This window comes from Stegastes partitus, unplaced genomic scaffold, assembly GCF_000690725.1.
Source record: "Stegastes partitus isolate 25-593 unplaced genomic scaffold, Stegastes_partitus-1.0.2 Scaffold1981, whole genome shotgun sequence".
In the NCBI taxonomy this organism is placed as follows: Eukaryota; Metazoa; Chordata; class Actinopteri; family Pomacentridae; genus Stegastes; species Stegastes partitus.
The window spans coordinates 44,205-71,632 of record NW_007579712.1 but is presented as its reverse complement, the minus strand read 5'-3'; the positions used below and the strand labels follow the sequence as shown (position 1 = coordinate 71,632).

Here is a 27,428-nt window from a genome sequence, read left to right as displayed (position 1 = left end):
AGACAAAAGTCTCCTACAAACAGCTGGAAGCCACAAACTAAACTCCAGAACCTGGATTCCTTCACTATTGGTGAGTCTCATTAATGTGATGTGTTGGAGGCTCGTTTTCGTCCCAGGAATCTTTGATTCTTTTTTCAGCTTGTAATAGAGTGAAACTGCAGAGCAAAGTGAAGAAGAAAGGTGTTTTGTGGTTTTCAAACTGTGTCTTTTCTTCTCTGTGATCTTTGTGGACCAACGTTGGTGCTGAAATGTGGAAAATTATTCCCCAAATCGACGGACGTGTCTGTGTTCGCTACATCTGCTAACGCGCCAGCATGTAATTCAGACTTGTGCCACGCTGAAGCTGAAATGTTATTCGGTCCAACCTGGTGAGATTGCTGTCGCCCTGTTTACAGAGAAGCGAGCAGGGAGCTCATTAAGGCATGAAGCTGACACGTTCAGATGCTGTCAGATTAACAGAAAGGAGTCCTCTTAATTAAAGGGGCTTTAATTAAAAGTGCAAAAAAGCTAAAAACAAATCTAAACTAAACCCCGAAACTAAGTCTTAACTCTCAAACAGCTCCTGAAAAGGTGTGTGAGGAAGTGAAAACTGGCCAGAATGTCCTGATGGTGTCGTGAATGGAGCTGCTCAAACACAAACGCAGAAATAATCTCTTAGAAACTATTACACGTGTAAAATGACTGCGGGGTGAAACTGAGGCTGAGCAGAGAAAATTTTGACTTTGCACATGAAATGACCCCGGCGCAGTCTTTTAATAGGTAATCAGACCACCCACGTCACCTTTGTGCTGAGTCGCAGATAACTGCCTGCTGTAGATGTGAGTAAATGCATCACAGTGAGCTAGCAGAATAGCTGTGTGTGCACACTGACATGTTAAATTAGCTGGCAGATATGAAAGAAGGCATTTTCAGGCTGCCTGAAGCTCCTCGGGGGAAGGCAGATGCAGAAGTGTTTAAATAGAGTTGATGTTTTCTGTTTTATTTTTTTTTATCAGGGAAGACCATGAAACTGATGTGAGTGTGTGTCTCTGTGCTGCCGGTGTGTATCTGCAGTGGTACCAGATGACTCAGTACATTTACTGAAGTAGAATCTGAAGGTATTTAACAAGTACATCACGACTACACAGTACTTCTGCTGATAGGAGGGAAATAACGCACTATTATTCATATATTGCACATATAAATGATGCATCGTCGTACAGTTAATTAAATATTGAACAGTATAAAGTGCTGTTTAGAAATTAATCTGAATCAAAATGTATAAACACAAATATGTATTTTAATCCATTAATATAGTGTTTGACTCATGGAAAAATGACCCAACTTCAAAAATAAAAATGTATATCAGGTTAAGTGTACGCTACAATTAACAATGTTTTTGGATGGATATGTCTTTTCAGAGCCCCCAGACTCCATTGACAAAACCAATGATTTAAGCTGACAGAAAACCAGAGCTGTTTGTCTTTTATTGTGTGACTTTGGTGCTTCAACATGTTAGTTCTGATCTTGAATGAATGTATTTAAACTCTGAAGTTTCACAATAACACAAACAAATGAGCCAATTAAGGCAGCAGCACACAGACAAGTCCTGTTTTCTGTGAGGTAGAATTGCCGGTTTTGTTAGTGGACTCTGGTAGCCTTGAAGGAAGCGATACCAAAGCTTTTGTTGGAAAGGAAAGTTTTCTTTACAAAATCACCTAAATGCCACCATTCACCAGCCAGACACTATAACGACAAAAAGAATGTCAGATTTCCAACTCTTTGACAGTCCCTGACTCCTTGACGAGCTGTTCTGTTGGAAAAAAAATCAGCCACATCTGTGCCGAGCATCATGGTATTTCCTAAAAATCACTTTATTGTACATGTTCCATTACATTTTTTTTTCACAGATACACCATTTGCTCTGACTAGATTCTGTAGAAAATGAAAAATTCTGTGATCCTCTGCTCAACCCAAGAAGCTATTAGTGACTCAGTCGAGACAAACAGTCATTTGACAAAAATTCAGTTACTGCTGAGTAATTATTGGCATTCCAGTCGCAGCAAAGAGGGCAGAATTTTTTTTGTTTTTTTTACAGAATGTGTTTGGATCAAACCGTTAATTTTTGTGATTTCTTAAATAAGACGAGTAGAATAAAGTGAGTTTGATGAAATGCCACCATGTTGAGGTTAGATTTGGTACGTTTTCTAGATGGGATCACGTGATCTGCCGAAAAGTTTCACGACTGTTGATGACAACTAAGTTACTCATGGTTGATCGCACAACTTTTAGTCACTTACAGAACCTGGTTGGAGCAAACTGCTTATTGTGGGTGATCTTTTGATTATATGTCATGATTTTGAGCTTGATTCTAAATTGTCCGTGTGCTTGGTTGTCTGTCTCTAAGTGTAGCCCTGTGATAGACTGGTTACCTGTCCAGGTGAACCTGCCTTCACCCTGAGTCAGCTGGGATAGACTCCAGCCCCCCATGACCCGAGTGAGGATTAAGCGTTGTATAGATAATGGATGGATGTATTTTGAGCTTAGTTTTCTACCAGAACATCACAGACGAGTAGTTTGAGGACCATCGGAAAACTGAAAATCAAAAGATTCTTTCTGTTTTTTCAGTTTCCGGACATTAAATGGTGTCATTTGGGTGATTTCCTGTCGAGGGTTAAATGCTCCCCTTCAGGTACGTTTACCTGATCTCTGGCCTGATCTATGAAGGAGCCGCACTCCTCCAGGTACGCCGTGATGTCGGTGTCGGGCAGGTCGAGGATCTGCAGCGTCTTGTAGACCATCTGATCTGGGAACAGCTCGGCGACTCCGTAGGCCACGTTCAGCACATGAGACACCTGACGGGACACGAAACACCTTCAGGAACGACCCCTGAGCATCGACTGAAAGGCTCTTTTTGCGTCGGCGAGGGAGGAAGAGAGATATTCTGTCGGCCATATTGATGACCTGACACAGCCTGAATGTGACTGAGAGGGAGCGAGGAGGGGGAAGAAGGATGGAGGGGGAGAGGGAGCGGAGGGGAAGGAAGACAGATGGCTGCGATTCATTTTGCAGTATCTGTCTACTCTCACTTAAATTTAGCTTACCTCAGAGGGCTGAACTCTCTGCTCTGTTACATCTCAGCGTCGCGCTAATGTGTTCTGCTTTCAGGCTGCTCGTATCATCTAACATCCTCTTCCACATGTGAAGGGACGAGTTAGGCGTTACACTATATTTTTATTATTGACAACAAACCCCATTAAGGGCTGAAACAAACAAGAAATTGATCCTGTTAACTGATAGAGCTTGTTCTTTTAGTGCCACAGAGCTGCGCTGAAAAGCACATCAGACTGCCACGACAGCAGCGAACGCATATTAATTCACAGATGGAAATAGTGCCGAGCAGGGCCCTCGCTCCTCCTGTTTCCGTGCTTTATTAAACACAAATAAACCTGCATATTTGTGAGACATTTCTGAGAGCGGAGAACAGAAACACACCAATTAATTTGCTGCCTTTAAAGCTCCCAAATGGTGAAAATCCACTGTTGTTAGTGTGTTTTGTTTGTAATAAAAACTTGGAGATAAAAATAAAAGCTGTGAGAATATGAAGACGTTCACTACTGCCCTTCCCCCGAGCCCACACAACTAGAAGTCCAAAATTTTTATTCAGGTTCTACACAAAAACTGAGGAACCAATAGTCATCCAGCTCTGTGTAGCTCCGCCCCCTCACAGCTTCCAGGTGAACCAATCAGAATGAGCAGCTGCATCTCAGTCCAACAGGTTTATTTACCTTCTGCAGCTGCTTCTGCTGAACTCTAAAATGTCTGAACCACGAGCAAAAGTCACCAGATGCTGTAAGAGTGAACACAAGAGTCTTCATGCACTCAAACTTGGCAAAAATGACCCAAAGAATTTACCAAAATGACTCAAAACGTGTCCAAAACCAGTCAAAGTAAGTATAGAATGTGACTCAAAACACATTGAAAATTAGTCAAAATGTGTTTAAAATAACTTTGAAACTTGAATTTGAAAACTGAACTATCTGAGCCACAAGCAAAAGTCACCAAATGTTCTGCTGTTGACATCAAGAGTGAACACCACGGTCTTCATACACTCAAACTCTGCAAAAATGACCTGACCTGTTGTCCAAAATGCCTCCAAACTCATCTAAAATCAGGTGAAATATGTTCAAAATGACTCCAAACCTGTTCAAAATGAATTAAAATATGCTTAATGTGACTCAACATTAATCCAGAACGACTCAAAAAACCCTCAAAGTTCAGAGTGAACACTTATAGACCAGTGCAGCCTGTATATGTACACACCTGGTTTCCTGTTTAAAGTCAGTGGGTGTGGCTTATATTCAGGTGCCTCAATAGTCTGGAATTTCCGGTACTTTTACAGCAGTTTGTTGAAGCAGCAACGCAGACGACCAACTTATATCAGAATCAGGACCACACTGAGAAAAGCTGAATGTAAATCAACGACATGATCACAACCAGGAGCTCATATTGGTTCTGCTGGTCTTGAACTGCAGCCGGTCCACAGCGTTTTTAAAGCGTTTCCAGGTGAACCGTTGGGTCTCTCGGGGTTTAAACCTCTCACAGAAACCCCGGTCGGTCCAAATTTTGGGAGGTTTCATCCCAGAAAGGGGAACTGAAGGTATCCGTAATCTCTCCAATTCATCATCCCGAGACTGCACAGACAGCAATATGCTCATGCCTGGAAGCAGCACTGCAGAGGGGAGCAGTCGCACCGGAGCCGAGGAGGAGGCTTACTGTAATCACCGACTCCCTCTGCTGAGCTAAACTGTCACTGCATGAGTCATGGAGCTGCTGCAGGCGCTCGCTCGGCCGGCCGGGAAGCTTCACCTGCCTCTAATCTCATGTCGCTGCACATGTGATCGCAACAAGACAAGGGCACGGAGCCGCATCGATCCCCAACTGACCTTAAATCTGCGCAGGGTGTCGATGTCGTGGGCTGCATCCTGAGAGGCTGAAAACAGAAACGACTGGATGAGGAGACAGACGGGAGGACACGGCACCGACTACTGGACTCGTCTCACTTATGAAAGGCTGCCGCTTATTGCACAGCTGTAAAATAAGCAAACAGGAATAATAACCAGCATCTGGGGTGTTATTCTGACATGAATTTACTGTTTAATTCAACTGCACAGCACCAGCAGGGCTGTTCTAAACTTTATTAGCTTTCTTTTAAATCGTCCAACAAACCAAAATGAACGACGTCGTTTGCTTGTAGCATCTAAAATGTGGAGATTTTCTCATGTCCTGTGTTTGTCTGCATTCAAATACAAGAAAAAAAACTTCATTTGATGTTTTTAGGTGACAGATTTGTTTCTGTATTTTTTAAATAAATAATAAATGTTAAAACTTAACACACAAAATATCAATAAAATTACAAAAACAGACGTTTGGTGTAAAAATACTGTGAATAATCGTAAATGTGACTTTTTTTTTTAGAGAAAACTGAAATGTTCTCATACGTAAACAAAACTTTATCTTTCTTAGTCTAATTTTTGCAAATTTTTTTTTATTTAATATGTGAAACTGTTCAACTCAAGTTTAATACTGTAAATATATTTTTCAAATTGGAGGCAATTAGTGACAATTAACACAAAAAGAAGAGTTGATTCTGTAGTTTTACATCAATTTGTTTGTTAAATGAGAGCTATCCTCTATAAATACAGATGTTTTCACAACAAAAACATTAAATAAATGTGTTCTTTCATTACTGTATAATATCTATAAGCATTAATAATCTGTCAAAATCTAGTTTTGTCATCATAGATATATCGTTATCTATATTATCATTTTATGTTATAGGTGATTTCATTGTTGTTACACCTGCAAATATCCTTCATTCAACATTAAAAGAAGCAAAAAAATACACACGATCTATATTTATGGAAAATTATTTTATTTTATTAATGCTATTTTTAATTATATTACAGTATTTATGTATATTTAAGGACTGAAAAATGGCAAATACATTTTTAGTTGATAATTTACAGATTAAAATCACTGTTTTGTTCAATTACAAATAACAGCTTTAAAAAATTCACAGGAAAAAGTATTAATTTAAGTGATGACTTTAAAGAAGCAGAACAAAAATGTAAATAATGTCCACATCAGAAATCTGTATTTTTATAAATAAGAATTTGTTCTTTTATAATGTGCGACTGTAAAATTGAAATCTGCAAAATATATATACATATATATATATTATTTTACCAATATTTGCTGTTATTTTTTTTATTTTTTTTTTTTACAGTTTACAGGTTTTGAACGTATTCAGCCATTTTTCATCGTATCTGTTTTATTTACAGATTTTTTTTTACAGTGCAACAGCAGGAATAATAACTTTTAAATATTTTTTTTGTTTTTATCATTTTAAATTGAATATTTTCTGGGTTTCAGACAGTCGCATTAACAGATGATGTGATCTGAAGAATCACTTTGGGAAAATGTGGCAGCTGTTTGACTGTTTGTACATTTTTGTGTTTAGGTTCTAATGAAAATAATCCTCATGTGAGGCCTTTTCCCTGATAAACTCGGAAACATCCAGTGTCTGACCCCACATTTCTTTTTTAAAAACACTTCAACTGGTCCTGAGCAGCAGCAGAGAAGATTTCCGAGACCAACAGTGAAAGTGCTTCGAGCCACAGAGAAAGAAAAGAAGCGAATGATTTGTACAGAAGCACCAGACTGGGCTTAAGAAAGTGCTGAAACAAACACTCGATATTATCTACGTCTGCACAGGAGGCAGGTTGTGATTTCTCGCGGAAAGAAGTGAGCAAAGGCGTTTTCATGACAACAACCTTCAGAACAGCAAAAGTTTGAATGACTAATGCGGCGGCAGAAGGAAGGTCGAAGACTAATGGAGGGAAGAGAGCAAACAGCAAGAAAACCAGGTGGAGGAAATCACTGGAAATAGAAACATTTGTCAGGTAACCGTCGAAGGTAATTATGTGGAGGAGACATATGGGCAGCGGGCAGCATGCGACCGCAGGACTTCCTCCAGACTTCCAGCCTGGATTTTCTGCTCGCTGCCTTCAAAGGAGCAACATTTGCACTCTTTGCATTAGCCGAGGCGCTTTCACGTAAAGCCAAATTCACGGTGTCGAGAGGCAAAGCCAAACCTAAAGCGGGGTTTGGAAGTGAGCCAGCTGCAGCCCATATGTCTGATCAGTAGAGAAGGAGAGGATTTAAGCCGACACATCTGTGAGGAGATGCAGCGATGCCAGGACTGCTGAAGCATGTTTAACCCTGAACTCTGAGGAGCTTCTGAACATCTTTCACTGCAACATAAAGTCCTGCACCTCTGTGGAAACACCATGAAGAAGGAGAGAAAACTCGAAATCGTCTTCAGCAACACAGTTAGAATGACGGAAATCATAGAAAGTAGATGTTCTTTGATGACTGGATTTGAAGGAAAAAAACTAAATCAACACATCCAGCAAAAACACTTCCTGCAGTTCAGCCGAAAACTCTCTGAATTTTTGTCACGTGACTGTTTGTTGCAGCTGAATCACTGATGGCTTCATGGTTGCAATGAACTGTGCAGAATTTTTTGTTTTTTACAGAATCTGTTAAATGCAAATTGTTTATTTTTCAACAGAATTTTAAATAAGACATGTAGAATAAAACAATTTGGACACGGTGACTCATTCAAGGACAATCGGAAATTTGGAAATCTGATGATTCTTTTTTTTTTTTTTACAGGTTCTGGCTGATAAATGGTGTCATTTTGGTGATTGTTTAAAAGGTAAAACAGCTTTAAAACCTGCCAGAGAGGTTTCAGGAAGTTAAAGAAAAAGTTATCACAAACATTTTTTGCGTTCTGGAAAACAGGTGGATAGAAAATACGAAACCTGAGCACAAAGACAGGAAGCAGTTTACTTCTACTACAGTGAGTTCTCCTTCAGTGGTGAGTTCATCCCTCTGATGATAATACAGCTGTGAGACGAGCATCAGCGGCTGGATGGACGTGGACGAAGTGCCAGAAGTGAGATTCTCAGAGAAGGAGAATAACGAGGAGGCGTTTACTGGCGTCGCAGCATTTCAAAGTCAGCGTGGAGAAACTGAACGTGAAGGCGTGTTGCTCTGAACCTGTACGTTGAGGAGCTGAGCAGCGGTTCGCGGTGTTTAAAGGAGAGTCACCTCTGCTGAGCCTGACAGATGTAATGTTTTATCGACCCCCTGCTGAGAGATTCTGATTCCCTCCTGCTCCGAGGTCAAAGGCAGCTCTGGAGGCGAGTCCAAGGACGAGCAGGACGGATTCGTGCTGACGAGTCGGCACGTCGGCCCGAGACGCACTCGCAGCTCGTGACATTGATTTATTAGGAGTTTATTTATTTAATATTTAATCTGGTGGCTGAGCAGATTGGAGGAAAAAAAAAAAACGAAGATTGACGCCTGAGCTGAGCAGGCGTTTTAAACAGTTCAGGACAAAACCGACGAGATATTCTGTCAGTGGAGCAGAACCGGCTGTAGCTGTGGTTCTGGTGATTCTAGTAGTGAAGTGGTGAAAATGAACCAGTTAATCCTCTGAACTCATGTTTCTCTGCAACACAAAGTCCTGCAACTCAATAGAAACATGAAGAGAGAGCTCAGAAATGTCTTCTGTGATAGAAATCATAGAAAAATTAGATATTTAAAAATAATTTATTCACAAAAATTGAAAAATAAATTGGAATCAGCATGTGCCATATTTTCCCCAAGTGTCCACAGGTGTTATCATCACTGGAATAAAATCACTCTACATATTTAATTATTCACATTTCTCATTATTTTCCCGACTTGTCTCCGGTCTGCTCTGTGTAAACACTGCAGCTGAAAACTCTCAGAATTTTCCTCACTTAACTGTTGGTCTCTGCTGAGTTACCAATAACTCCCCTGTTGCCTTGAAATGCTCTGAATTTGTTGTTTTTTGCAGTATCTGGTTAAAGCAAACGGTTTGTTTTAGGTGAAATTTTAAATACAAAATAAATACGATTTTGATGAAACATCACCAGTTCAGGCTTTGATTCGGTTTTCTGATAGAACGTAACATCCCAGACGATTACAGTACTAGTCCTAATAGTAGTAATACTGGTGCAGTAGCAGTAGTACTGATGGGAGTAGCAGTAGTACGAGCAGTAGTAGTCACATTAGTTCATGCTGTAGTATCCATAGTAGTGATGGGTGCAGCAGTGAAGTAGAACTAGTGATATTAGTCGATGCAGTAGCAGGAGGTTAGTCATGATGATGAATGGTGAAGTTAATGCAGTACTAGTAGTAGTGATGGCGGTCGCAGTAGTAAAAGCACTACCAGTAATATTAGTTGTATTTATGGTGAAGTTGATGCAGTAGTGGTCAGAGTGGCTGTAGTACTATCAGCAGTAGTACTGTGTGGTTGTGTAATGGAGCATGGCAGTGGATAGTAGTGAGTAAACGGTAGTCAGTAGTAGTGAGTTGTAGTGAGTCAACAGCAGCAGAAGTGGCAGTGGATGTACTACTAGTAGTATCACTATATGGTTGTGTAATGGAGCATAGTAGTGACTCTCTACTAGTGAGTAGTAGAAAGTAGCAGGAAGTAGTAGTAGGAAGTAGTAGTGAGTAGCGGTAAGTAGTAGTGAGTAGTGAGTAGTAGTAAGTAGTAGTGAGTAGCAGTAAGTTGTAGTGAGTATTATTGAGTAATAGTGAGTAGTCGTGAGTAGTAGTGAGTAGGGTGGATAGTAAAAGTGAGTAATAGTGAGTAGTAGTGAGTAGTGTGGAGAGTAGGGAGCAGTAGTGAGTAACAGTAAGTTGTAGTGAGTATTACTGAGTAATAGTAAGTAGCAGTGAGCAGTACAGTTAGTAGTAGTGAGTAGCAGTGAGTAGCAGGAAGTAAGTAGTAGTAAGTAGTAGTGAGTCGTAGTGAGTCGTAGCAAACACAAGTAGATAGTAGCAAGTAGTAGTGGCCAATAGGGAGTAGCAGCAAGTAGTAGTGAGTAATTGTGAGTAGCAGTAAGTAAGTAGCAGTAAGTAGTAGTGAACACTAGTAGATGGTAGTGAGTAGTAGTGGCCAATAGGGAGTAGCAGTAAGTAGTAGTGAAGAATAGTTAGCAGAAGTGAGTAGTAGTGAACAGCAGTGATTGGTAGTTAGTAGTAGTAAATAGTGATTAGTCATTAGTAGTAGTAATAAGTAGTTAGTAGTAGTAATTAGTAGTTAGTGGTAGTAACTAGTAGTTAGTAGTAGTGATTAGTAGTTAGTAGTAGTGATTGGTAGTTAGTAGTAGTGATTAGTAGTTGGTAGTTATCAGTGTTGACTAGCAGCAGTAGTTACCCAGCAGTAGGAACGGTCGGGCGACTCCAACCTGAAGGTCCAGACTGGTATCTTCTACAAACCCACATCCACCCTCCTCCTCCTGCAGCTCCTCCACCTCCTCCACCTGTTCCCCTCCTCCTCCTCCATCACTCCTCCTCTCCAGCAGCTTCCTGCCCGTCACCGTGGTGACGCGCGTGCACTGTTTCCTGAGACGCTGCTTGGAGAATCCCTGGATCTCCTGGGTCAGTGAATGCATCACGGCAGGACTCAGCTGCAGCAAAACAAAAACAAAGAGGAAGTTTTGTAGTTTACAGCTGATCAGTGATCATTTAGTGATGCAGGGGTTTAAATAAAGTGTTGGAAGGTTGGATTGTGTGTCACAGCTGAGATATACAGCCACAAAACACTCCAAACAAACTCCTCCAGTACATTTTACACTAGTTAAGTTTCCCTACAGTAATATCCAGGCGCAGCATATACAGTAGATGACTGTTAGATCGTTTTTTAACAGCAAACCTGTGTGCAAAATGGAAAGTTGAATGAAAAAGTGAGCATGAAGCTGCATAACATGTACAAGTCACGCTGCGTTCACTCACCTGCTCGAAACGAACTGAATTAAAGCAAAATCCGGCAAAACATCACATCATCTCTGCTTCAAAGCTGCCTTAGATCATAATCGGTACATTATTTCAGCTGCTGTGTCTAATTTAGGAGAGGAAACGAGTTAAAAGCAGCGACGGGAGCTGCAGCAATGGCTGAGCCGTCGGAAGCAGCGTCAACAATATGAGGCGTTCAGGAGCTCCGGATAAAATAGGAAATTACAGCACTTCAAAGAGGACCTTGCTTTCCTTTCCAGGCTGCTCTTTGCTGAAAACAGTGCAGGTGCAAAGAAAGGAAGACGTCGAAAAATGTCACACATTGTCACTTTTGTGTACTTATCTGTCTGAAAAAATTATAAATAAGAAAAAAATAAATAAATACTGAATTAGTCAGAAAAATATGTGTAATAATGAATATTGCAGGTTCTTAATATTAATGTTTGAATTTGTTACGTAGATGCATACAACAAGAAATATTGCAGGTTCTTAACTTTGATATTCAGAGAAATTTGTATCATTTATCACATTGTAGATTCTTAACGCTAGTATTTAAATTATCCAGACAATTATTTCCATAATATTTCAGGCTTTAAACATTTGTTTTTAAATTAATCAGGTAGGTGTCTGTCATAAATATTATTTTATTTACTTAAATGTATTATTTAAGCCAGCCAGGTACATTTGTATATTTACTGTTTTTTTATTTCTAACCGTAATATTTAAATACATTCACACAGTATTGTAGATTTTAACGTTAATATTTATATGCATCAGGTAAATGACTATAATAAAGGTTCTTAAATGTGATATTTAAACTAGTCCAGTAAATTTGTATAATATATATACTGTAGATTCTAAACTAATATTTAAATAGCCAGGTAGATTTGCAGGTTCTTAATCTTAATATTTAAATAAATCAGGTAAATATTTATTACAAATAAAATTCTAGGTTCTTAACTGTGATATTTAAACTAGTCAGATTATTGTACTGTGTTAATTGCAATATTTAACCTGCCAGGTAGATTTGTATAATACTGCAGGTCTTTAACCATATTATTTAAATGTATCAGATAAATATGTATTAAAAATAAAACTGTAGGTTCTTGAATGTAATATTTTCACTCGTTGGGTAAATTTGTGAAATACATAGTATTAGTAATATTTTTTTAAACAGGTAGATTTACAGTGATATTTGAATGCATAAGGTAAATCATTATTACAAACAATATTCTATGTCCTAAAGTGTAATATCTAAACTAGTCAGGTAGATGTGGACACTATTGCAGGTTTTTAACTCTAATATTTAAATACATCCGGTAAAAAATCTGTCATAAATAAAATCTTAGGTTCTTAACTTTGATATTTTCACTAGTTGGGTAAATCTGTATGATTTTGTAGGTTCCTAACCTGTTTAAATGAGTAAAGATCTGTATAACACATGAATAGCAGGACGACGCCCCTGTGTTCAGCCCTGATGTCTGCTCTGACCGAGTGTCCGTGAACGCAGCGCAGCAGCCTGGTTGTGGAAAGCAGGACACCTCCTTCATCCCGGAGACCGAAAAAAGCAGGAGACGGTGGGTGGAGTACAGGAAGAGCTGCTGTCCCCGAAAATCTCTCCGATCATGGGCGAAATCTAACAATCCGTCGACCACCGCTGCTTTTTCCTCCTCCTTCTCCGGACCAGAGGCTGCGGACGTTTGTGCTCCTTTTTTTTTCTGGATCGAATCGGGGGTTGAACCGAACATCGAAGAGAAGATGTCTCGGGGAGTGATCCAGCCCAGCCAGCAGAAGCTGGCTGAAAAGCTCACCATCCTCAACGACAGAGGCATCGGGATGTTGACCCGAGTTTACAATATCAAAAAGGTTGGCGCACACACACGCAGTGAGACGCACATGAAGCTGCTTCTTTATCTGGAATATCTGCATCCCAACCCAGCGTCGGTGTTAACGACAGTGGGCAGCTAGCACTGACTGTCTCCCTCACGGTAGCGGTAGCTGGATTAATAAACCACCCTGACGTTGTTTATAGTGGCCACGATTCATAATTTTATTAATAAATGTGAATATAGCAGAATATACGCCAACATTATCCCAAATACGTCCCATTAGCATCCCTGGGAGCAGGTTGTGGGCACAGCTAGCCAAAAGCTGCGTTAGCTTGCGGTAAAGTTGCCCGTCCTTTTTACGGTGTAAACCGATTTTCGTTTGGATTAAAAGCAAACATTAACTCGTTTCCTGAGCAGCGGGATGGACACGTACCAACCATAAGCCACAAACCTGGTTAGAAAGGCCGAGTCGGGTGATATTTGACCAACCGTCCGGCCTGCGGTTAGCGCTAGCGGCCAGCTAACGTCGGCTGGTAATGGCGGCGGCTGCTAGCTAGGCTAAGCTAAGCTAGCAGTCGGGCGTCGTCTCTGCTCCAGCAAAAAGCCAAAACACGAAGCAGCAAAAACACTAAATCACAGAAACGGCTGCAGTCTGACAGTGAGTTCAGATGGATATAACCTCAGGGATCGTTTCTCTACTAAACTACTAGTTAGCTATCGTGAGCTTGTACGAAAATGAAACTAAAGCAACAAATCAATGCAGCTTATTGTTGGTTTATTTGACGTTTGGTCAGAAATCTAGTTTGTCATAACTAGTTCAAAAATCTGCTTTTATTATTGTACAATTCAGCTGGTTACTTTATCTGACCAGCAGCTATATTTAATAAATAAATCAATAAAATAGTGCAAAAACCTAAACTCGAAAGTTACGTTATTTATTTCACCAGCAGGTGTTTTGTTTACTTTGTTTATTAGATAAATAATTTTAGATCAAGGCTGCAGCTATCAATTACTGCTGTTATAGATGAGTCTGGCAGTTATTGTCTCTATTAATCAGTCAGTTGTTTGATCATTAATGTCAGAAAAAATGTGAAAAATGTCAATCAGCGTTTCCCAAAGCTCAAGATGACAAATGTCTTGTTTTTATCCACAACAGAGGAAGTCAGAAACCAGAAAACACTCAGATTTTTTAAAAAAAAACTGCAGTCAGAGAATTTAGACTGCCTCTTTGCAAATTACTATCAAAATAGTTGACAAAAACTTCAGCTAAAATGTCTAAAAATAAATACTGATGTCGATCAGTGTTTCCCAAAGCTCCCTAATCTCTTGGTAGATAATGATCAAACTCACAGATTGTCAAAATTCCTGTCAAATAATGTAATAGTAATGTAATAACTGACTAATTGATCATTTAATCAGTTGTTTGGTCTATAAAATGTCAGAAACTTGTGAAAACGTGTTTCCCAAACCCCAAGATGACAAATGTTTTGGGTTTTTTTGGCCACAACGCAAAGAAATTGTCTGTATCTGTAAAATATAATAACATCTAATGACCCACAGTCTGTGAAGGGCAAAGATCTCTGACATAAAAGATGAAGACATGTGCTCAAATATCTTGTTTTGTCTGAAGATCATCAGTTTATCGTCACAGAAGAGGAAAGAATCCAGAAAATATTCACAATAAAGAGAATTTAGACTTTTATTTTCTTAAAAAAAATAACTTTAACCAATTAAATGAATGACGATAAGTGTAATTATCACAACTAATGCATTGATCATCACTGCTTTCCTCTTGAGTAGTTTAACTTATTATCATTACATTTTCTAAAACCCAAAGATTTAGGCTGAAGCTGTCAAATCATTGTCGTGCAGTTCAAGCATACTTAAACAGGAAATAGAAATCTATGTAACACAAGACTTTATTTATTTACAGTAGAGTAAATGTGCCTAATTAATTTCCAACATCCTGTGTTTTGACAACCTTTTATTTACAGTGTTGATTAATATTCAGATTATTCTTCTGTCTGTAGAATATTTTATTTTGTATTATATGTATTTTTTTAATATCAGAAAATATTTTAAAAACAGAAACCAACAATCTGTGAAAGCCAAAAAATTCAAGTTTACAGCAAATATTTTTTCCACAATCCAAAGATATTCAGTTTACTGTCACAGAGGAGGGAAGCAACCGACAAATATTCACGTTTACGATTATTTTTGTTTAAAAACTACTCGATTATCAAAATAGCTGACGTAATAGTTGACAACCAATCGATTAACTGATTGATCTATTAGATGTATGTTTATATTCATAGAGGAGGAAAGAAACTGAAGATATTCACATTTAAGAAGCTGCAACTAAAATAAAAAACTTTCTCCCTCAGAAATTACTCAGCTGTGCCCACATTTAAACAAACATCTCCTCGTCAGTGCAGTGGACTCAGAATTATAGACTATAACACGTTTATTGATGTTACTGACTCTGATCTGTGTTGCTCAAGTTTTCCACCAATGGACTGTGTGTGGGAGGAGAAGAGTAGTGGGTCTGTCTGAGTGGGTTGAGCCTCTGTGCTTGTATGTATGTTGAATTAAAAAAAAAAAAAGATGGCGAGAGTGAAAGAGGTCAGTCATCTCGTAGCAAGTTTTAACGAGAACAGCGTAGAAGTTAAACTGTCTGAAAGCTCATACTGTCTCCTCTGCACGGCCTCTGGAGCGCTTACTTCCCATTCGGGGTGAATCTGGTGTCAGTCTTTACTAAAATGTCCAATAATTGGCGATAAGTGGGTGAAACATGCAAGCGGACTCATCTGCACGTTTCCTCTCTGTGGGAGCTTTAACCCAGTGTGAGCTGTCAGACACTGTTGAGATTTTTGCTGCTGATTACTCTTCTTAACACGCCCTTCCTTCCTTCCTTTCCTCCCTCCTTCCTTCCTTCCTTCCTTCCTTTTTCTTTCTGTCTGTCCCATCATCTTCATATCTCTCCTGACCTGCCTCGCCATGACTCTTCTCTACATGTCCACTCTGAACTGCTGCTCATGTGTTTCTTTTTAACGCTTTCCTTTTTTTTTTTTTTTACCTTGTGATACTAGAAAACGTTCCAGCATCCAAATTCAGCTGCATCCCAAAGCTAGAAACGAAAGAACTGGGACAGCAATCTGCGGTAAAGTCGGCTGGCTCATGCTCATATCCTCAACGGCAATCTGGATTGTATCCCCGCAAATTCTCTGTGTGCGTTCTCTCTGGTGTTTATCGTCACTAAAGAGGGTTTTTGATGACGGAGACGCAGGTGACGGACCCGGTTGTTTGGTTTCTACCTTTGGGAGTAATTCATGCACACTAACAGTAATGTTATCATCTAAGATCACAGCAATGTTCTTTTTCCTTTCTCGAGCATATTCACTCATTACACACCATCGACTATCTGCAGAAAACCTTTAAAATCTGTTCCTTAATTAAGCCGCCTTAATTAATCGTGGCTGAGTGGCATTAAAGTTTTTGTTTGCTGTGCTTGTCTTTCAGCCAGTGGACCTTCTAACTTCATACTTTGTCTTGCACACAGCGCTTTGCAGGGTGTTTTATTTCTTCCCTTAACCTCGCTTGCACTCAGGTAGCCACCGTAGTCTCCTCCGTAGCTGGCGTGCAGTTAGTTAAACGGTTAGAAATGGCCTGTGTGTGAGGAATAAACCCGCAAATGATAAACTCACCAGCAGACTCCCGACGTCTAAAAGTGTTTCCTGGATTAAACGCAGTTTTAATGATCAGGCTGGAGTTTGTTCTGCTCGTCAGATGTCCGTTTTCTGCAGGAATAAGTTAAACTTCTCTGACACAGTCCCGATTAAACTTTGCTGCGGTGGTGTTTCTTGCAGGGCTTTTTGCGTGGAGCTGCATTAGATTTAACAGTTTGGCTTGTTTTCCCAAGATAAGTTTTTTCTTCTCTGAGTATTTCGAGTTCCTAAAGTTGATTTTATATCAACTAGAGTTTGCATTTTGGTAAAACAGCTGCTCTTTTGCACCAGCAGGATTTATTAAAGGGTAATTCAGAGTAAAACTTCAGCTCCCTGGACACAGAAAAGCTGATTTTCCTTTTTCCTCCTGGTGTTTGCGCTCGTCGTGTTTCTGCTCTACTGACCGTACTTTGATGCTGCAGTGGTTTGTGTGAGACCAGGACTTTTTTTCTGCCACCGGTTGTTTGGCGCCAACGTTTTCTACCGGGACGTTCTTCTGTTTTCTGATCCACAAAATCTGGTCTCTGTCTTTTGTTGTCCAGAACACACCGATGGGTAGAGCCGGGTCACTGGTTTACCTACAGTACGGTGGCCCAGAGGGGACAGTTGCACGTAAATAATTAACTACTAGGGGGGAGAATTTACAGGTTGACATTTAACGAAGGGCACGCCTGATTACCGGGGGGCATTTTTACGCCTCTTTTTTTAATTTTAAGGGCATTTTACGAGCCAGATAAGAGCGAATTCCCCAAGACCTCCATAAATTTCTCAAGGTCCGAATGAAATGTGACTCAGAGAAAACTGCAGCGCAAACAGAATTTGATCAGATCAACGTTAGATTGAATATTTCCAGGGATTATGTTTGATTTAAAGAGGCAGAACTCAGCTGGATTGACTTCACAGATGGGTAGTCGTGCCATAGAGGGCTATAAATGTGCAGGTTTTCATTGAAGGTGGAAACTTTCTGCTGAAATACGCTCCATGAGTGAAATCACCTGTTGGGATGTTTGGATGAAAACCTGCAGATTTTCAGCCCGTTGTGACGTCGCTGCACATCTGTGGCTCAGTTGGCAGCAGGCCTCTAAATGTGTTTGCTGAGGGATTCCCTCTCCTCATCTGCACTCAAGCAAGCAGTGTGACTGTGCATAAAGACAGAGTCATTTGTGTTATGTAATAAATACTATAAGAGGTGCCCTCCGAGTCCAGCCATCATCGGGTGAAAGCAGAGCCGGTTATGGGAGAGTCGACGCTGAATTTGTTGCAGGAAGGGATCAAATGAAGCTTTATTTCGAGCTTGTTGAGTTTCCAAACGAGAAGAAATGATGTGTTTAGAATATAATCCAAAGACTCAAGTGTTGATAATTCACCCGTTTCTGTCTTGCTGTCTGTTTTCCTTAACTGTTCCTGTTCTTCTGTTTTTGTTTTGTTTTGTTTTTTTTTCTTCTACTTCCCAAGGAGGAACTCAACAGATCAGAAAACTGACCAGTCACCAGTGTGTAGAAAGTTTTACAAGCTGCTCGTTATCTGCTGTAAAGGTCACGTCGCATTCTTCAGCTCAGCTTATGCTGTCGGATAACAAAATAAAAAGAAAATGCACCAGATAGTGTGACGTTGGAGTTCTAGGATTATTTTTCTCATTAAGTTTCTCGTCAGGTGTTGAAGTAGATCTTTCCTGAGAATATTTACCAAACTGCAAACCATGTGACCGTGTGATGAGACAGAGATGGACTGACCCGACTTGATCTTCATTTAGAGCTGGATGTGTGTTAATTACCTGCCAGATGATGCCCAGTAACACAACGCATGTGTATAAGATCAGTGTGGCCATGAAATGACAGCCTGCCGTGACTGAATCCAAATAATAGTGATAAAAAGAATGAAGGGGATCAGTAAGTAGTGAGAACACCACCCCGATCCTGGATCAGTTATTAATGATACAGCAGCTCATAGTAATTTCATTTAGATGTCGATTTTATTTATTTATTGAGATTTATATGCTAATATTGAGCAGCAAATGTACAGACGTTGTCATGGAGACGCTCTTTAAATCACCGCAGATTTCAGTTCAGCAGAACCACTGTTGGCTTTTATCTGTGAGGTCGATTTGTGCTGCTGAACCCGAACCAGAGCCCGAATTGGATTATTCGCATCTCAAATCATCGCATTGCGAGAGCATTTTTAAATCACCTGGAAATCTTCTAGCACAAAATACAGATATTTATAAAGATGTTTGTAAAAAAAATTCAGGCTGATATATAAAAAGTTTTCTGAGATGTTTTTTATTTTAATCGTCTCACTTACAGCACAAGATATTTTTTGTGATTGAAGAATTTAAACTCCAGAACTCAATATTTCTGTATTTGTGCAACATCTTGTCGTACTTGCACGTGTTTAGTTTTGTGTTATCGTGACATGCAGCTACACGCGGTGCAGAAAATCGTACCGGTTGATTTTTGCATCAGCGATTTCTCTGGAAATGTGCTCAAATTATTTTCTCTAACTTGTCCGATATTGCAGATTCTAAACCAACGAGGCTTTTATCTTTAATAGTTCCTCAACAGCTTCAAATTATTTTTAATACTCGCTGTATGTGAGAGTATTTTATATGTCAAGATAAAACCGTTTTAAATGTCCACAGTTTATGATGATAAAAGTTTAAAGCTGGTCGAGCGTGATGATTTGAGATGCAGTAACCTGAGTCAATCGTGTTGCTACCTGACTGTGTGACTCTGACGCGATGAACTCAAACGTGCATCAGAGCATCACGGGCTCCGTCCTCCAACAATCAGGAAGCGCTGCCTCGTCAGTTACTAGGCAACAGCCGCGGAGCAGAAATGTGGAGCAGCATCGCAGCCAGTTAAACTGCAGGGGCCAAACTTTGTCCTCGCACTGTTCGGCGTAAGACCGAGGAGTGTCAGCCATGTTATTTCAGGCCGTCCACGCTCTTAAAATGGATGTGTTAGGTGCGTAGGCGGGGACGCTACACCTGGCGTCGCCGTCACGGCAGCGTGCGTTAAATCAAGTGTCAATGTGATAACCTGTGAGCGCAGCATGTCTTTTTGATTTGTTTATTTTGTTTATTTTTTTATGTGTTGTGTTGTAAAGAAGTGCCAGAAGGGCTTTCCCTGACTGAACTCAGACCTGCAGAAAAACACCTGTATGAGCAGCTGTGTGACGACGTGTGTGAGTGTGTGTGTGAGAGTGTGTGTGTGAGTGTGTGTGACCAGTGATCCAGCTCTTTGTCTGGGTGGGCTCTTTGTTTTGATTTCTTCTCTTCTTCTCTCCGTTCCAATGCTTCCCCCCTCTCCTATGCAGCAAGGACAAGTTTGGAAGGTTTGCAAAATTTATCACCTTCCACTGATGAAACCCGTCCCCCCTTCACCCTTCCTCTTCCTCCCTCCCCTCCTCGTCCTCCTCCTCCTCCTCCTCGTCCTCCTCCTCCTCCTCCTCCTGGCTACCTGTACTGATCTGTTGGTCCTCTCCTTTGTGCCTCACTCCTCCTCCTTCATGTTTGAATCTGTAATGCTGAGAGCAAGGCTGGGCTCCATTCACTGTCAGTTCTACACAGTGCAAATTCAGTGTGTTGTTCATTTGCTTTACGATACAGCATCCACACCAGCATTATTATTTTTCTCTTTTTATTTTCCTCTTAGTGCACATGCATTACCTGCCAGTGTACTGGACTGCAAAGCAAAAGCCAGAACTAGATTTGATGCTTATTTTTTGGTTTGTTTTTGACACGAACATGGCGTGTAAATATGCCAGCACCTGATAAAATGGTGCAAACATTTAGGAAATAGCGTCTCTACAACTTATGAAGACTTGATGAGCCACTGAAGTGATAGTTCTGCTGGTTACATGTAGTTTTTCCGACAGTTTATTCGTAGATGTTGTCACTGAACTGCTCCTGTTCACATCTCAGATTGTGATCCTTATATTTGGCATCACTCAGAGTCTTTCAGCACTTTTTAGACGACGCTTTAATCCTAAAAAAGTTGCTCGATTGTTTGCAAATTGGAGTGTTTTTTAGCAGAGAACAAGTGCGAAAACTTTGACAAGCGCAGAATAATGAGCGAAGACTGAGCAGCGTTGCCAGCAGGCAGCCCAGGCAGCCTGCCAGCTCTTTGCAGGTTTTAGTGGTTCTCTAGTGGTTCTGTTTCCAATCACGAGACCGTCGGATTCTTCGGAGCTCTCCTTCCTTTCTTTTCGCAGCGGCTAATCCCCCTCCTTGTGAAAACGAGAGCGCTCACACTGTGAGGGATGACAGACATAAACGGATTCATCTCGGGGAGGAGGTGCTTTACAGGGACTCTGAAGGAGCCATGAAAAGGCTCCAAGCGGCGCTCAAATATTGCATCCAGTAATTAGCAGCCGTAATTAGTTTTCAGATGTAGGTTTTTTTTTTCCGCGGCCCGCCGCTATGCGTTGCAGGGTCCCCCGCCATATGTCGGTCAGTGTGGGACCCTTCACGAGCTCAGCTGTTAATTGCTACCCGGAGTGGAGAGACGATGGTGGAGGCGAGACTGAGGTCTGTTCTGGTATCCAGGCAACAGCTCCCCGACTCCTTCCTGACCACGACTGATTCTCAGCTTATTCCCATAACCCCGTCCCTCCATTCACTGCGCCCCTCCTTCATTCATCCCTCCATCAGCCCCCACCCCACCCAAACCCAGCCAGCCAGCTTACTGCACTAGCCACCACCAGCACTAATGGACATGCCATTTAAATGACAGACCAGTATTAATGTCTTTGCTCTGCTGTGATGCTAAGCAACTAGAAATGCAGTCATGTTGCTTATTTCTGGAAGTGTAATAACTAATAATACTGGGTGAGACGTAGCGGTGTGGCTATAGAGATCTCTAGGAGATGATGGTACATTACAAATATGAAGAATAACTTTGAAGGGTTTGCATGTTTTAGCCCATTAATTAAAACTCATTAAAGGTTATTTATTACTTCTAGATTACCTTTAAATGTTCTGTGTCAGAACTTGTTCAGAAAGTGCATCAACTCTTTTTTTAAAAAAGTCTAAAACCAACTCAAGGGAGCAAAAAACGCAGACGGATCTCCAGTTTCCATTAAGTTTTTATAATGTTTGTATAATTATATGAAATGGAAACACAACCACTTATTAAAACTATTCTTTTTTTTGTCTGTTAAGCGCCAGGACTAGCTAGAAGATTCAAACCAGAAACAAAAATGACTATAACAATCTCATTTTAGTAGTTTCTTGTGTTATGTTTGGGTCGCTGTTGGTCGCTCACCCACAAGTCTCAGATGTTGGAGCTTCTTACAGTCACTTGAACACATCAACATGTTTCTGTTTGATTAATCTGCAGTTTAATTCGTTTGTCCACAACCCAAAGATATTCAGTTTCCTTTTATAGAGGAGGAAAGAAACCAGAAACTTTTCACAGTTGAGAAGCTGCAATAACAAAACTCAAACCTCTTCACCGACTATCAAAATACTTGCTGCTGATTGTAATAGTTGACCACGAATTGATTAATTCTTGCAGCTCTACCAAGAATGAAGTAAATAAATCAGTTTAATTTATGTGTTAAAAGCTTTAAAACTTCCAATAATGAGAAACTAGTCATCAACACAGATCTGTCTGTAAAAGAAAACAATCGCTCTTCATTTTAAAGACGTTTCTGTAGCTGCAGTCAGTCTGGGCTAAAACATGGTAAACCCTCCAGTCAGATGTTCTGCAGTAACCAGACAGTGTTTCTTCCACAGTTCCCCGGCGTGAGTCAACGGGTAACGACACGATAGAGCCGCTGTAGAGATAGTGTGCTGTGTAGGCCGAGGCTCAGACCAGTGCTGTGTTAGCAGATATCTACCAGGCTTGTGCTTTTGCAGTTGCATGGATTCCACAGTCACATCTTGATTCCTTGTTACTCACTTGACGTAGGTAAAGCTCAGTCTGCCTCTCGCGCACCTTAAACAGATTTTCTTTGAATCTGGCGAGGTGTGAGAGAAGTGGGCACGAGGAAACAAGCTGCGACTCCAGGTCCGGTGTGTCATCGATGGGTATTGAAACCATGTTGGTGTTGTGTGTTTCTGTGTCCAACCCCCTCCATAGTGTCCAAGTGTTTCTGTGTTTGAGACCCTGCAGTAGTGAGTGTGTTGCAGACGTAGCACTGTACGAGCTGAGCATGCCTGCCTCTGGTGTTCTAGTCGACAAGCCTCAGCTGACGCGCAAACTAAGCCGGCTTCTAACTGAGACGCACGTAGTTCAGTTGACTCTGCTCGTCAGGTAGGAACTTCTCCTTTCCTGTGCGGATCATGTTTCCAACCGATTATTACACCTGCACCGCTTTGCATCGCTTTTTGAATCCTCGTCGATGCAAAGCGGCAGCAGATCTAGTCGATCTCTTTACAACGAACCCTCTGAACTCCAAGAAGTTTCTGGGCGCTTTTTTTTCTCCCTTCATGCATTTACTTTACTTTTCTTCGCAATTTAATGATCTGCACCTCTATGGAAACAACACAAACATAGCTAGGAGGAGGGAGAACTCACAACTTTTAATTATTTAAACACAAAAGTTTGATTTTTTAGATTACTTATTTTGCAGTACCTGAAAAAAAACCTGTACTGAGCATGTGCATCATTTTTCCAGCTGCCCAAAGATATTACCAACACTGGAACTAAATGATGAGATAGAAATTTAACTGTTTTCATTTTAACTTCAGTTGTAGCTGAGTCACTAGAGGCCCCTCGGTTAAACTGAGGAGCACAGAGCTTTTTAGATTTAGAATTTCTAAATGAGATAAAGTGATTTTGGTGAAATCTGAGATCTGGTTCGTCTTGACGCTGGAAGCAGAGGTCAGTCATGATTGGATCGGGGAACTTTGGAACATCCGACGACTCTTTTTCTTTAGTTTTTTTAGTTTCTCGTCATATAAACGCTTTAATTCTTTTTTCTTTTTTTGGGGCTCAGAGGGTTAAACTTCCACAGTAGCAGCTCCGATGTGATTCTGTAATCGCTGTAGACAGTCTGTAAATGTTAAAGATGACAGAAAATTAAGTCCTCAGTGGCAGAAAAACATGCGATTCCTGTGGGTTAAAGGTTTCCAATTCGCACAGACCACAACATAAACAGTGACCGTTGTTTTATTAGCCTAGGGAGCAAAGCAAAGTTCAAATCTGAACGCGCCAACAAACGCTGAGTTCTCAGCCCGCATCTCATCCCGTTCTGATTCCCGGGTTGTCACTTACCTCCTGTGCTTGTGTTAACTAGCATGTGTGGCTGTGTCGCGGTTTCATTTTGCACTGGCGGACGCTGGAAACGTTTCAGCGCCATGCAAACTGAAATCCAGGTTTATGGTTGTGGTGCCGTTTGAAGCCTGTGGGGTCGCTGCTAGCCGATACTGGAGGTAGAAACATCGCATTTATAGCCTAGTTCTGTGTCGTAGACTTCATTTTGGTAACCTCATGTTACTTTTTATGGCTTTTCTAAATGTGTGCTTCCCCTTTTTCTAAACTTGAACCTTAACCACGAGGAACCGAATCCTCAGAACGGTCAAAGGCACTGACCTCTTCTAGGATTGTTCCTCGGTGTTGGCAGCCAATAAACTTTCTACATTCACTCTGTTTATGGCACATGCATGGACCACATCTTCCTCACCATCCACTACTACACTACCCATAATGCATGAGCGCTGTTGCTTCCTGCCAGAGTCGGGACAGTCGAGCAGATACTGCAACACCTGTAGAGGAGTAGACGAGAATGCCAATGAGCAGAAAAGGCAGCTCTGCAGGTGGAGAGGGATCAGGAAAACGTGGCCGCTCTGCAGAAAGTAATTCTGCTCGCGTAGACGACAGGAGACTCTGAGGAAGGACGTTCTCTCTTTTCCTTCACTCTCATTCCTCACTGTGTCCATTCTTTACTTGGGTTCTCCCTCCTTCCTTTTCTTTGCCATGTTTCTCTCTGTCCTGTTTCATGCGGTCCTACCTGTCCATCGCTCTGCCTGTCATGCAGTGACACTAACCGCTCAGAGACACCGTTTGAAACTGAAACCTCTCATTACCTGGGACTCTCTCACTGGTTCTCAGCCGCTTCCTGTCGCTGATACCTTCCGATGGTCTGCTGCAGCCAACAAATGTATTATCTGACAAGTGCTTTCACAATTTATTATTTGTTGAAACACCAGAAAAACTTCCATCAGTCTCCAGCAGCCCGAGGTGTCACCGTCACCTAACCATCGGTCCGAAACCAAAAGATAATCAGTTCACTAAAACGTGGAACCAAAAATGTTCAAGTGTCACAATCACAAAGCTCAAGTTTGGCATTTTTATTGGAAACATCTTTGAATTCAGCCAATCAGCTGTCAGAAGCGTTGAGTTAAAATGTGACTCTAAAGTTTTCTACACTAAACCCTCTGAGCCTTTTCCTGCCCTCCTTGTAGTTTTATTTTGTTGTTTATGATTATTTTTTTTAAATTTGAAGAACATGAGCATGTACAACATTTTTCCAAGTGTAAGGTGTTACTAATACTGGAAAAATGCGAGCTCTATATAGTTAAGATATTTTGGTGCCTACAATCTGAATGAGTTTCTATTCTTTCCTCGTCACTGCTCGGTGTAAACACTGCCTGCAGTTCAGACAAAAACAATCCCAGCATTTTTGGTCACATGACTGTCGCTGTCAGGACTGTGAACTTTTAATTTTTCACACAGAAGCTAGTTAGAGCAAATAGTCTATTTGTGGCAAATTTTAAAATTAAACATGCAGATTAAAGTGATTTTGAGGAAATATCCTGATTTTTAAACTTGGCTTTGGTTCATTTTTGACATTAAAACTAAAAGTTGCACGTGAGAAGTTCAAAGACGATCGGAGAGTGAGTTTATTCCCACCGGCAGGTTTCGGGGTTCAGAGGGTTAAAATATTTTTCTAAAACTTTGGATGGTCCCAACGATGGTCAGACAGCATGTTGTTCTATGTGTAAAAACTAAAAAAAGCGTAATTACAAATAATAATAAGTTGAGATTCTGAAGTGTGGGTTGAGCGGCTGAGAACCACTGATCAGTTCAGGTTCTTGCTCAGTCTTTTCCAACAGTTGAACCTGGTTTATCCAAACATGAAAACCACAGACTTCCAAACTGAGCTCAGCAGGACTCCGACCCTGCTGACGGCATCATTCCTGGAACCTCCCCCGTTAACTCGTGCATCTAAACGGCCCGTTAGACTGCACAGGTTCACGTTTGTTTGTTTTCATGTCTTCAATCTGCCTGGAAACGTCACCACACGTGTGCTGGTGTCGGTCCTCCATCCACCCAAACCCTCCTCCAATCTCGGTCCTGGGATAAACCAGGTTGAACTGTGAGCGTTTCCACGGTGACGCCTGAGCGTCCAACATGTGCGACTGTGAGGAAAGAACAACCAGAAAAACTGAAACAAAGAGTGAAGAGCCCAGGTGTTTCAGTAGCAGCAGTGTGCTCCCCGAGGTTCTGCCTTCGTCCCTCCTCACCTGTCCTCCGCTTCTCCTTTCAGGCATGTGGCGACCCGAAGGCCAAGCCCTCCTACCTGGTCGATAAGAACCTGGAGTCTGCAGTTAAATTCATCGTCAGGAAGTTTCCCGCCGTGGAGACGCGGAACAATAACGTAAGTTCGCCTGCATGTCCGTCGGCTGCGTGTTTTTTCTGTTGTGCACAGAGAATGAAAGAGCGTCTGTTTGGTTCGTCTTCAGGCGCGTTTTTATTTTTCTGACATTTAGAAAGTTGTCGGCCGTTGGGTTCTGCAGCTACATGGCGGGACTGATCCGGAAAACGTTTTAGCAAACGTGGTTCTGGATCATAATGTTCTGAACCATCAGATCACATCATCTAACCGATGTCTGTCGTAATAAAGAATAATCTACATTACAGTTTACATATTTACTAGTTAGCCACACAATTCTGTTTACAAATGTTATCTGAGAGCAGAAACTGTAAACATCACAGCCGCTGTCCATCAGTAATGTATTTGTAATTATAGCCTCATAATTATATAAGTTTTAGAATTATTGTTATTATTTTTATTATTATAAGTGACATAATGATAAAGTTTTCTTTATATGTTAGTATAATTATATCCTCTGTATCATAAGTACTGTATATTAATATATGCATATTACATGTTTATAATATTGCTAAAGAAATAAAATTCATATAAAACTCTCTAAACAACGTGTACTCAGTCGGGATAACTGCAGCAATAAATCTGTGTGCAAGTTTAGGGCTACAGCTGGTTGATTCCATTGTCTAATAACGTATTGATTATTTTCCAGATTAATGAATTAGTTGTTTGATCTATAAAATGTCAGAAAACGGTGAAAATCAGTGTTTCCTGAAGCCAAAGACCTCAAACGTCTTGTTTTGTCCACAGTAGAGGACGAAAGACACCAGAAAATATTCACGTTTAAGAATCTGTAATCAGAGAATTTCTACAGTTTTTATTAAAAATGACTCAAACTGATCGATCAGTTGTTTTGGACGAATAATGTAATAAATGACAGATGAATAAATATTCAGTTTACTGTCACAGAGAAGGAAAGAAACCAGAAAACAGTCTCGTTTGAGAAGCTGCTTGTTTTTATGAAATATAACTAAAGTACTCCGTCGTCAAAATAGTTGATCTCAGTGACCATAACTGAAAGCTTATTGATTAATTGATTAGTTGTTCGGTCTGTAAAATGTCAGAAACGTGTGAAAAATGTTCATCAGTGTTTCCAAAAGCCACAAATATTCACATTTAAGAAGCCGCAACACATTTATTAAATATACTTGAACTAATTAACCAGTCATTGACAGCCACAGGATTAATCGCTGCAGCTATAACTATTATTTCAGCAATAATAATAATAATAATAATAATAATAATAACAATATTGCTCAGTCTTTATAGAAAAAGTCCAAAAACAAACCCAGCGTTGGAAAAGGAAGTGAAAACATTTTAAAGAGAAACAGGAGTTTAGAGGACGTTCAAGGGACGAAAAGAAGTCCAGAACAAT

General features: G+C 40.6%; 2 protein-coding genes across 5 annotated transcripts in view; one reads left to right on the top strand and one right to left on the bottom strand.

Annotated features, from left to right (window-relative positions):
* The window catches only part of LOC103373436 (dual specificity protein phosphatase 19-like), a 16,184-nt gene extending 5,140 nt beyond the window's left edge, over nt 1-11,044 (bottom strand). Inside the window, exons 1-4 of one of the 2 annotated variants that reach the window (XM_008303325.1) lie at nt 10,882-11,044; nt 10,304-10,556; nt 4,926-4,972; nt 2,682-2,834 (exon numbers count right to left, since the gene is read on the bottom strand). In XM_008303325.1, the coding sequence (XP_008301547.1) occupies nt 2,682-2,834; nt 4,926-4,972; nt 10,304-10,541 (438 nt within the window). In that variant the 5' untranslated portion in view covers nt 10,542-10,556; nt 10,882-11,044. The remainder of the gene's footprint in view (nt 1-2,681; nt 2,835-4,925; nt 4,973-10,303; nt 10,557-10,881) is intronic. The other variant, XM_008303326.1, reaches the window with a different exon arrangement.
* Nucleotides 11,045-12,426: 1,382 nt separating this feature from the next.
* nckap1 (NCK-associated protein 1) overlaps nt 12,427-27,428 on the top strand; it is a 44,777-nt gene continuing 29,775 nt past the window's right edge. For 2 of the 3 annotated variants that reach the window (XM_008303323.1, XM_008303321.1), the window contains exons 1-2: nt 12,428-12,747; nt 25,931-26,041. In XM_008303323.1, coding sequence (XP_008301545.1) covers nt 12,640-12,747; nt 25,931-26,041 — 219 coding nt within the window. In that variant the 5' untranslated portion in view covers nt 12,428-12,639. Of the gene's footprint in view, nt 12,748-25,930; nt 26,042-27,428 lie in introns of all 3 variants that reach the window. The other variant, XM_008303322.1, reaches the window with a different exon arrangement.